Source organism: Malaclemys terrapin, chromosome 1 (genome assembly GCF_027887155.1).
Source record: "Malaclemys terrapin pileata isolate rMalTer1 chromosome 1, rMalTer1.hap1, whole genome shotgun sequence".
Taxonomy (NCBI): Eukaryota; Metazoa; Chordata; order Testudines; family Emydidae; genus Malaclemys; species Malaclemys terrapin.
Window position 1 is genome coordinate 137476980 of NC_071505.1, and position 12197 is coordinate 137489176.

Here is a 12197-nt window from a genome sequence, read left to right on the forward strand (position 1 = left end):
CACAGACCCACCTGCCCCACTCCTCGGGCTTCTGCCCCAGCTTCCCTGGGGCAGGGAGCTCCAGGCTCCAGACACCAGGCTCTGAGCAGAGATCTGCCCCAGGACTTTCCCAGCCCCTTCTCCCCACACACTGGGCAACAATCATCACCTGGCTGTTTCTGCCTTGCTCATGGGATCAGCCACATGACATGGTCACCCCCATTCACAGCATGGCCCTGTGCTTCTGCCAGGGGAGCTGCAGGATCCACCCAGGACACTTGTTCTGAAGGGGACGGCCTTGGAGCAGCTGTGACAGCACTGACAGCTCTGGCAAACTGCTCCTGGTGATGGGATTTCGGTGGGGTGGGGCCCAGTCTCCAAATAACATGAGAAGCTCCAACCACCTAGTGAATCTGAGCCTTTGATTTGCAGTCTGCTCCACTTGTCCACATCCTGGGGCAGAAAAAGCAATGAGAGCTGTTGCAAGGAGAGCTCACCCCCTCTCCCAGCAACATTGCCAGCACCTTCTTCGATTATCAGTTCTTGAATTCTCTGACCTGTGTTCTGATTATTCAGGGTAAGTGGCTGCACTGTGCTGTACTGGACCTTGGATGGTGAGTTGCTGATAAGGGTAGTATTTAAGGCAGAACTGGTGTAGTTGCCACATGGTTCTTTGCCGCTCTCTGGATGGAGAGAGAACTTCCTGTGCTGATTCAGAGTTCTTGCCACTCAATAAGATGGCGTCTGTCTGGGGAAACAGCCTGCTGTTCATTGCCAAGGAGTTCATGCTATGGCAGTTTGGCCTTCATGAGGTAGGGGTGGCAAAGTGCCAGAGATGTCTGCATTTGAGCTGTTTCCTACAAGGCCACCTTTCTGTTTGGCACCACAAATTGCTGTGATGGGCTGATTTAAAATCCATTCTAAATGCCTCGGTTAGGCCTGTTCTAACACGAACCTACACACAGCTCCTTCGGGCTGGATTTTATCTTTGATTGCTCCTTCCCCAGGCTGCTTTTCCACTGGACATCAGCTATGTTGTTTTCCTGGTTAACTTGCTGCTGTCTCCTGGGAAGCTCGTGTCCTATGGCCAATGTGCTGCTCTTTGCTGTACAGATAAGACAGGTTTCAGCTGCACTGACTATTAAGGAGATTCTCTATTCAGACAGATGGAAATGGCCAGGACCCTGCAATTCTCTCTAGCTCCCAGACTAATTAACGCAGCCTGTGCTGCCTAGAGTTACCACACAGGACAGTCCTAGCATTGGCCTGGACAGAGACTCCTGGAGTGGGTCATTACCTACACTACGGTATGTGAGATGGTCACTCAGAACCTAATCAGTAAGTGTTAAGAACAAACTCTAACAGGGCGAACAGGAAGCCCTCTGAGACTCTGCTGCCACTGATGGTCACATCTGAAGAAGGAAGCTCCATGACACATTCCTACCACTAATGTACCACTGTCGTTCCCACTCCTTTCAGGAAGCCCTGAGCAGTCTGGGTTCCACAAAGGGAGCAGGGGTTGTTCCCTTCTTCTTTGGATACAGCTAACCCCAGTGGTAACATCCCACCTTTGTGGTTTTAGTGGCCTGGCTACAATTGGACACACACAGCTCTGTGGGGTTGATTTTTAGAGGTTTCTTTTTTTCCATATTTATTTTCTTAATTAGTTTATCAAATGAGCAACATTCAAGGCTCATTTTTATTTGCCTAAAAAGACAGAATCATTTTTAACACTGTTCTGCCCTACGCCAAGGAAAGTGGTTACATGATGATCTGAGACTGAAGCGAAGATGACATCAGAAGCGGACTCGTCACTCATATATGGTCACAGCCGGAGTTTTAGAATTGTATTGGATGTTTTAGCTGCACAAAGTTTTAGATAAACCCTCTGATAATGTCTAAAAAGGTGAATATTGTTTCTATTGGTTCCGTCTGGCAGCTGATGCCAGCCTCTGAATCTATATATTTCCCTTCCACTGCTTTGTTGTCACTTGTCAGACACAGAGGAGCCCTGGCAGAGTGTTTTGGTGCAGCCAGTGCAGTGAGAGGAGGTAACCAGCAAGTCCATCCAGCAATGAAGGGACATCTCTCCACTCAGCTGCTCTGGTTTCTCCTCTTTCTTCAGGACACCATGGGTAAGTGCCTGATTTATTTTACTTTATGAGTTAGGCAGATGAGAGCTAGAAAGAGAGTTTTGAGTCCACTAGAAATGGGGTTTTATTCCAGAAATCAATGAAACAATGGGAAAGCAGGCAGTTGGGTTTAAGTAAGTATGTATGTATAATTATCTCCCCATTGGTTATTCTGAGAGAGGAGGTTTATATATTTGCAATTATCATAGATTTGACCCAGTCCCAGACTGTGTGCACTTTATAAAATACCCCAGTCTTGTAGCACTGTGAGCTCAGAGTTGGTTTTAGTGAACTAATAGCGTCAGTGCTTAGAAATTCCTGATAAACAAATGAACCGCAAGAAAAGGAAAGTGGGCTTCTGTATTGTGACCTCCAGCCTCATCCCCTGTCCAGCTCTGTGCCTGTGTATGGGACCTATGAATAATTCCTGATATACAGTCCATACCTTTTAAAATAACACTGCTGTCCTGAGTGCGTTCAACATACTGGGCATCTTCAGCAGGGTGTAAGTGATGCATTTGTCAGGACATTGAACTGTCCAGTAGCAGACTGTTTCTGTGAGTTGCTGCAGTCTGAGATGCTGCTGTTCTGTAGCTGCAGTATGAAGTACGGGTGAAGCTGAAGATGAAAGTCAGATTTTAGAAACCTCAAATATTTAGCTAGAGACAAACTGTGGTACCACAGCTGGTATGTACAGATCACAGATAGCTCTGCAATGTCTCTGTGCATCTGAGGGTAGGTGCTGAGGATTACAGAGCAAGGGATTTTCTAGAGTGGGGATTTATACCTGAACTTCCCAAGAAATTCTCACAGAAGTAGCTGGAGTTTGATCTCATGATAAAAGTGAACTTTACCAGAGTGAAAACATTGAGAATTCCACTTGGATTCTGGGTAACCAAATCACCATGGCATGGGCCACATGAAACCATGGGGCCCTATTCTTCCTGCAGGGTGGATTGACTCCCATTACCTACAAAGGGTGGAAGTCGTACCCTGCAGGGAGAGAAGGTGGCCCTGGACTAGGGTGTCCAGATGTCCTGATTTTATAGGGCCAGTTCCGATATTTGGGGCTTTTTCTTATATAGGCACCTATTACCTCCCACCCCCGTCCCGATTTTTCACATTTGTTGTCTGGTCACCCTACCCTGGACTCCACTGGTCCACAGTCTGGTCAGTGTAATAATAGAGCTTGGATACAACCTTCCTTTTCTTGTCTTTAAATTTGACTCCATGTGGAACAGGAATGTCCCCATCACACTTGTGTCCAGTTAAAAGTTCATAACCCAACAGTTCATGAGAATGTTTTTCAGCTTGATTTAAATGCATCTTAGAACGGCTGTGAACATCCTGCCACCCTCCCTCAATAACGGGGCACTTTACAATTCTACAAATGGACACCTATGAACGGGCTGGATTCTGGTTTCACCCAAAAGTTTCAAAGTGGTGAAACCGACACTCCAGCAGGTTAACGTTTTCATCTTTGCTTGTCAAATATTTAGAAAAAAAAAATTGCAGCCAAACAGAAATGGTTTTGTGAAATTGTTGCCCATCTTTCTTCTTGTCATTGCAGTGGGACGACTCCTGGGAGTAAGACCCAACAGTGTTCCACAATCTGGACTTAAATAAAAAAGTCTCAAGGAGGGAGGGGACTCAAATACAGACAGGGACTACAGCACAAAGGGATGTAAAAACAACAGGGACATCTTAAAATCAACCCATCACTCCATAGGAGCTAATGTACATTATAAGCTCCCTTCCAACAAAACACTTAAATACGAGCTTAACATTAAGCACATGAGTTAGTCTCCTATGACTAAAAGCCTTTGCTGGTTTGTGGCCACAAAGAGCATGAGGCAGATGTAACATGTTGGTAGCTGCTCAAACATGTTGCAGTAGATATGCCCTACTGGGAACAGCACTAAGAGGAAATCATAATAATTAATCCGCGTCACTGCTGTGATGAGAACACCATGGAATACATGAGTGCACAGCCTATGCCCTCTGTGTAACTTACAGATGGTTCTATGGTGAAAACCCTGCACTGGGAATCTGGCGATTAGTGTCTGTTCTTGACTCTGCCACAGATTTAGTGTGTGACCTTGGTGCATCTCACTTCATTTCTCACTGCCTCAGGTTCTCCTTCTGTAAAATGGGAATAATACCTACCTGTGTGATTGAGGGTGGAGAGATAATGTGGGGATAAAATTCACCAGACAGAAAAAAAAACTTTAAATAAATTAAAATGAACAAAGTAAATTCTTTTGTCCCAAGCCCAACACGTGGGTTCCCACAGGGCAGGGAAGGGCCTGTGGAGACACCAATTTTTTAAATCTGACTCAGTGTCGCAGAATGAATCCCCTCAACAAGAGGGACATGGAGGTGGGTCCAGAGCTCCTGGACTTCCCATAATAGTCACTGTGCCCTGGGGAAGAAGTTTGTTTTCACCATGAGATTATATGGAACAGTGCCCCCCACAGCTCCCCATCAATATACAGCTGTAAATGCAGCTAGCGGGAGCTCTGTGCTCTGAGGGTTCTGATATCCTCTGATCCCAGATGGAGTTACAGCCCCTGTTACTGGAGAGGGAATGTGCTTTATAAAAACTGAGCATAAAATACTCATCACAGATAAATCTGCAGTTACAGTTTTTAACCAGCAGGTAAATGCAGATGGGAAAAAAACATTTCCCCTAATTCCTTATGGGAAATATTTGAAGCAGGCAGAAGTGGACAGTTCTGGGAGGAGCAGTGACTCGGACAAAGGAGGAAGGGAAGTAGCAGGGAGTGGCAGGTGGACTGTATGTTGGGGGGCGGTGGCACTGAATGGGCAGAACAGCAGCAAGTATGAGGGGAGGGAGAGCAGGATAGTGGGATATGCCTGGCTCTCCATGTTATGTTCACAACATAAACACAGAGAAGTTAGATAAATATATGAAATACTCTTTCTGGAAGGTTGCAATGTAATGTGACTCTATTACTTAGAATGCAGAACCCTAATACACAAGAACCCCAAAACAGAGAGAGACAAAGCAGGCTGCTCCACAAGGCAGAAAGGCACAACTTACCCCACCTAGGTTTAGGCAGGCTCAGATTGTTGCTTCCTTACAGAGGGCTCAATCCCTTGCCTGCAAACAGGACCAGAAAGCTGCTTACTCTTAAAGTGGCATCAGGTTGCCATATTAACAGTTTTCAATACACCACACTCCTTTCCAGGCAGGAGAGGTTGTTGGAGATGGGTGGAGGAGCTGGTGCCAGGAAGAGGTGGGGTGGGGGAACATGTTTTCAAGTGAGTGGTGGGGGAGGAGGGTCAAAGGAAGGAGGAGACAGGGTGTTAGAATCATAGGGGTTGGAAGGGACCTTAAGAGGTCATCTACTCCAACCCTCTACTCAAAGCAGGACCAATCCCCAACTAAATCCCCAAATGGCCTTCTCAAGGATTGAACTCACAACCCTGGGTTTAGCAGGCCAATACTCAAACCACCAAGCTAACCCAAGGAGTCTCTGAGGGTGCTGCTGCTGTGAATCACATAGCAGTGACGCTGCTCAGCATCCATCAGCCCAGAGAGCTCAGAGGGGAGCCGATACTTCATGCTGCCTCCCCAGTGACAAGCCTAACTGGAGGGGATCAGGGAGTAAAGCCCAGGGCCCTTGTGTGATACTATCCAAGCCAAAGGGTTTGGGCTTTGTGCTGTCTGAAACCCTGCTCTGTGTCTGTTTGAAGGTGCTGATGAGCTGAGGCTGGTGAATGGAAGCAGCCCCTGTGCCGGGAGAGTGGAGGTTAAACACCAGGATCAGTGGGGGACGGTGTGTGATGACAACTGGGACATGGAAGATGCTGAGGTGGTTTGTAAGCAGATGGGATGTGGATCTGCTGTCAGTGCCCATGGCCGGGCTTATTTTGGAGAAGGATCTGGACCAACTTGGCTGATTGTTGATTGTGATGGTGACGAGTCAGCTCTCTGGGACTGCAAACATAGAGGATGGGGTAAAATCACCTGCCTTCATTATTATGATACTGGAGTGATCTGCTCAGGTAAGAACTCAGAGAACTGGCCCCCGTAGGAAACACCACATGAGGTAGAAGGGACTGAACCCATGTGTGACATTCCTGGTGACTCAGAGCTGGAGGGTGCCCTGCTCTGAGGTCAGGATAGAGCTGACCAGTCTCTCCCTGAGCTCCCCTGGGCAGACTGGGGATGAGCAGACTGTGCCATCCTCTGGGCAGGTCAGGCAGCTGTCATGGAGTAAGGGTGGGGTGGGGGGAGGCCCCATTAGCAGGTCTGTTCTGGTAGGTGCCTGTGTATAGAAGCCCAGTGTCTCCCCAGGGCAGCAACAGCAGCTGTGACCCTGCCTATGGCTGCTGGAGCTGGAGCCAGTGGGGGCGAGTGTTGTGGAGCTTTCCCCAGAGTTCCCTGAGCCTGACCATGGCAAGGGGAAGGGGCCAGAACAGCTAGGGGTCGGTGCAGGGGGCAAAAACTGGCAATACTGCACCACACAGCTCCCTCCTTCCCTGAATCTCCCTGCAGGGTCAGGTAGGAAACTCCCACATGGTGTGTAGCTCTTCGTTCCGCAGCTCACCTGGCTACCTTCCCATGCAGGGTGGGCTAGATTTACCCACCAGGGTAATGTCATGAAGACTACACCTGGATCACTCTGCACTTTGCATTTGGGAAATAAATGTGTATGTATAACCTGGCTTCATCAAACTGGTGCTGTTAAAATGGCTGTGTTTGCACACAGGTCTAAAAAGAGTGACTAACGCACTGTTAAAAACAGCCCTGACACAAGTAATACTAAGCCCTGGTCTACACTACAGAGTTAGTTTGATGTAAGGCAGCTTACTTCGACCTAATTCCATAAGGAACTACACTAAAATGTAGCTCCTGCCAATGTAACTTGCCCACTACACCGACATAATAACTGCACCTCCATGAGAGGCGTAGCACTTAGGTCGATATAGTTAGGTCGACGCAGTGTCAGTGTAGATGCTGCATTGCTTACATTGACTGAAGCCATCCCACAATGCTCCACACTGACAGTTAAATTCATGCAAGCATGAGCAGCGGGTATGGCAGTCCAGGGGAAGCTGAGCTTCCCTAAACCAGCGGTCTCCAAACTTTTTTGATCGCGCACCCCTATCAGTAAAAAATTTTGGAGCACGCACCCCCAATGTATGTCTATTTATTTATTTATAAATTATATACATGTACTACTCTGCTAGTATAGTATGTACATTATAAAACATACACAAAATATAGAAATTAAAAAAAGGATGAGATAAAGATGAAATAAACAATATTTAAAAAAAACCATTTTATTTATTAACGGTACAAAAAACCTTTTTGCTGTCACAAAATTATTGTTAATAATAATATTTTTAGTGAGAGCAATGTGATTGAATATGCTTCATTATTTCTGAAAATCTTGGTTTAACACTTTGTGATACAGCGATTCGAAGGTCTGGATTAGGGTTAGGGTGCAGGAGGGCGCTCAGGGTGGGGTGCGGGGTCTGGGAGGGAGTTAGGGTGCGGGAGGATGCTCAGGGTTGGCGTGTGGGAGGAGGTTAAAGCTGGGGTAGGCAGGAGGTGCAGAGCACTTACCTGGGGCAGCTCCTGTTTGGTGCAGGGGCTGTGCAGGTGGCTCTGCGCAGTGCAGCACTGCTCCCATGGCCACGATTCTGGGAGCTCCCCACCCCCTTGGGCAGGCGGGGCCACCCAGAACCAGGGGCTTTAGGGGCTGCAGGGCCCTGGGTTAAGGGGGCCCCGGGGCCCTGGCCTGCAGCTCTAAAGCCCCTTTTGGAATATGGCCCTGCGAGCACAGGCTGGAGGACTCAGGGGGAGCAGTGGCAACCGCGCAGTCAGCGGCTGGAGAGAAGTGGCGCTTTGAAGGGGAAAGCACTGCTTCTTTCCGGCCGCTGGCTGCGCGGCTGCCCCTGCTCCTCCATGGGCCAGAGGACTCAGGGCCGCATTCCGAATGGGGCTTTAGAGCTGCAGGCCAGGGCCACGGGGCCCCCTTAGCCCCGGACCCTGCAGCCCCTAAAGCCCCTGCGTTCCAGGTAGCCCTGCCTGGCTGGGGGGGGGGGGGGCAGCTTCCCCGCTCACTCGCTCCCTCCCTCCTCCGGCCGCCCTTTTTTTTTCCCTCTGGTGGCGCTCCTCCTGCCGCGCCCCCCAATGGATCGTCTTGCATACCCCCAGGGGTGTGTGCACCCCATTTTGGAGACCACTGCCCTAAAAAGCCAGGCATGGCCCCACCCACGTTCCGCCCTGAAACCCCTCCTGCTTCCTGCCACTTTCCCCTGGCCTCAGTCCAGGGAGGTTGCTCCTCTTCCCCAAGGTGGCTAGAGGAGGGCTTGTGTGTGCCAGCCTGAGGCCTGGGACTCAGGGCAGTTGGGGGCCCTGGTAATCTCATGAGGATGTGCACCACCAACACAAGGAGTGTAGTGTGGACACACAAAGCGATTTAATTACTGCAGTAGCTATACATTCACATAACTTAGGTGAACTACATTTTGTACTGTAGACTTGTCCTTGGTGTAGGAACATTGGTAGCTGCAGGTGGCTGAACAGCGATAACCCCTCTTTGTTCTGATTAGCTCAGTTTGTACCTCTCTGCTAGTCCCTGATCACCACCATTGGTGAGGTCACATCTGATCACTGGGGTCAGTGCTCTGTGTGTCTCCCCCTCACTCCCTGCCACTCTCTTACCATCCTCAGAAGCTGTGGGGGAGGTCACCCTTCCCCTGTGCCCTCCTGTGCCCACAGTCACCATATGCCGTCCTCCCTCAGAAATATGCTGGGCACAGTTGGGGACTCCTCAACAGGCCCTAAATTGGAGTAACCCTCAGCACATGGAGATGCATTGGCTCCCCTCTCAGTCCTGTGCCAGGCTCAGCACTGGTGCATGGATTTACCGGGGCCAAGGTGAAGGGTCTCTCTCTGGGCTTGATTCTGGGTTTCCTGTGTGCAGTGAGCTCTGCTGCTGCAATGTCTCAGCTGAGGTGTCACTGACTGAGCTGCACCATCCTTATTTCCCCTGTTTCTATACCTGAAATGCACAAGTGCAGAGAGGAGCTCATTCGCATAATGGGAAGAGCCAAAATTGGGAGCCTGGCAGCCACATCCCCATTCCCTAGTAGGCCTGTAAGCAGCCACAGCTCTGGACTTGTAAACCCTGAACTTCTGGGCCTATTAGTGCTGCTTGGAGGATTTGGGGAGTATCCAGAGGGTACAAAGGAACTCAACCGGTTATCTGGGAATTTCACATCCTTCACCCATACAAAACCTATCAGGCCGATTATCTGGATTGCACCAAGGGAATGCATCACAATTCCCTTCATCTACACACCAGGCACCAACCCTGTACACACAAGGAGTACAGGAGGGGAGCAGAGAGGCCAACACACAGCATGGCATTGTTAGATATTGTTATTCAATAGGATCCCTGTACAGCAGTTTTGCACTTCTGCTTAGAGCCGCCGCGTGGCTTCTCTGGTTTACACCATCCACTTACATCCAGGCTCTCATCTGGATATAAGCACAGTATAGATTTTACTAACAGCTCCCTTTTGGAGTGTGCTTCTTGTCTCACAGAGCCAGCTGGTCTAGCTTCAACTACACCTACTTTTCACAGGCAATAATCAGCTTAGAGGCGGCGAGTGAGTGCAGTTGACTAGTGGTGATGTTTAAGGCCCACTTTACACCACTGTTACACTGGTGCAGCTGCCTAGACAAAACACTATGGAGGACAGAGACCTCTGTGTGCACATAGCCCTGCAGTCACTGCTAGAGTTGAACTTTTCCACACTATTTATTGTCACTGGTTCTCTCAGAGACAGGAGGCTGTTGTTCATTCATTGCGATGAAGGCCAGACTCTCCTTACTGCCTGTGGCCAGACAGCTTTGCATGTCAGTGACTGTGGAATTAACTTAAAATTCACTAACAAAAGTCTTCATTAATGCACCTGGTGGGAGATGAAGACAGTCTGTGTGTTTAATGATGGGTTTCCCTAGTTTCCTGGGGCTCTGTATGCTTGTACCTCCAGGAGAGGCACTGTACGTGGGAATCAGGGAGCAGACTCAGAGTGTGTGAGGCAACGAAGAGGAAGAGAGGAGAGACACTATTTAGAGCGATAGGGGCCACATCAGATTGGGGAGGATAGCAGTTGTGTCTGGGTGGCCACTAGCTCCCTGATCAGAGGAGGGGCCGTGTCTGAGAGAAAGGAGGGGGACAGAATAAAGTGACTGACAAGCGAAAGCCTGGGAACATGAGCTAGTCTGACCGACAGGAAGTGAGATGCCCAGCACTGGAGAGAGGAGAAGCCAATTTGGAGCAGTCTGGAGCCAGCTATGGAAAGGTCAGGATTGGCTGTGTGGTGAGTCCCAGGTCTGATTGCAGGGTCCCCCTGAGAACTGGCCCCTGGGCAGCAACAACCCTCAGCTTGGGCCTTTCCCTCTTCAAGGTGACTCCCTGGTTAAAGAGTTTTGTTGGGAATATTCCCCAGCCAGCCAGGCTGAATTAGTGCTTCAGCTACCTAGGGAAAATCCACCACCGTATGTCATGCTTTGCACTGACTGCAAGTCCAAGCTGTCTGCCTGCTGTGAGTGTGTCTGAGCACTAGGGCAGGAGACTAAAATTAGGATTTTTAGTAGTGTTATTCCAATGTGCACCTTGAGCCCTGCACCCCTTTGTGATGAGGGGAAATCCCAGGAGCAGAAGCAGCCTGACTCCTGCATGAAGAGGATGCCTGAGAGCAGCGATCATCATCCCCTGTGCAGGGACTGAAGAGTTTAGATTCATGGGAAACCAATGGGTATTATCAGCATGGGCACCAGTGACCCCTAGAGAAGTCTTTTATTATGTTATGTTATATTTGCTTCCTGTTTAATATAACTACTGTGTTGAATATATTATGTGTCTGCGTTATTTCTTGGGAGTCTCTAATTATCTGGCAAGTAAGTGGGTGTTATCCTCTTAGAATTTTCGTTCCAACTGCCATGGGACCCTGCTAGGAAGGAGCGAAGATGAGGCACTGCCAAATAACTTCATATGGTAAGAAAATAAGGAAGTTGCACGCTGCTGAGCTGGAGGCGAGATTCAAAAGAACCCAGGCCTGTCCATCAAAACCTGTAAGGAGATTGGTGCTAAAGGATGTAATTGGATGGATAGGGGGTGCTACATAAGGGTGAATAGGTTGTAAGAGGATTTTCATAGGGTAGCTGGTCCCTGCAGATAGGCTAAGCCAGCTACCCTGGACCAGAGGAGGTGAGTCCAATCCAGCCAATTAAAGAAGGCTGGGCTACCCCTGGGCCTGTAAAGGGCTGCTTGGGGCAGTTTGGGAAGATGGACTGAGACAGGCTGCATCCTGGGGAGGGGAAGACACACCAGAGTGGAGTTAGCTCCTGTGGTGTATCCCTGCAACAAGGGGCCAGGGAATTAGGGAAGCAGCTAGGGGCCAAGAAGGGAGCAGAGCTGACTGAAACTGGGAAGCTGCCATGAGCAGCAGTGCCAGAGACCCCTGGATGGAGTGACCCTGAGACCAAGGAGTGAGAAAAAAGTTTGTTTTTTTCTGTTGGTTTGCTAACCTCTGGTCAGAAAATAAACCTTCTTTCAAAAGAGTGGGTGTGGCAGTGCATTCCTTGGAGCTGGGGGAGAAGCATGACTAGATGACAAGGTGTCAAGTATCAGAGGGGTAGCCGTGTTAGTCTGAATCTATAAAAAGCAACAGAGGGTCCTGTGGCACCTTTAAGACTAACAGAAGTATTGGGAGCATAAGCTTTCGTGGGTAAGAACCTCACTTCTTCAGATGCAAGTAATGGAAATCTCCAGAGGCAGGTATATTATATTGGTGACAAGGGTGCAAAAGGGTTGTCAAATTTAACAGGTGTGTGGTTCTTTCTGGGGAGACACTGAGTATTTGAGTGTAGGACAGATGTAGGGTTGTGAGTATAGGCTGTTCAGTACAGTTCACCTAAAACCAAGTTCTTAACAGACAGAAGGCATTTGACTCAGTGCTACTCTTGTCACGTGCCCTATTCCCTGAGAGATATTTTCAAAGGCAAAGTGTGCATGTTTGTGCTATGACTATATT

The 12197-nt window shown here is 49.0% G+C and overlaps 1 protein-coding gene across 1 annotated transcript in view; it reads left to right on the forward strand.

Moving 5' to 3' along the window:
- The first annotated feature begins 2053 nt into the window (after positions 1-2053).
- LOC128843630 (antigen WC1.1-like) overlaps positions 2054-12197 on the forward strand; it is a 70891-nt gene continuing 60747 nt past the window's right edge. Inside the window, exons 1-2 of the mRNA XM_054040615.1 lie at positions 2054-2114; positions 5832-6143. Coding sequence (XP_053896590.1) covers positions 2054-2114; positions 5832-6143 — 373 coding nt within the window. The remainder of the gene's footprint in view (positions 2115-5831; positions 6144-12197) is intronic.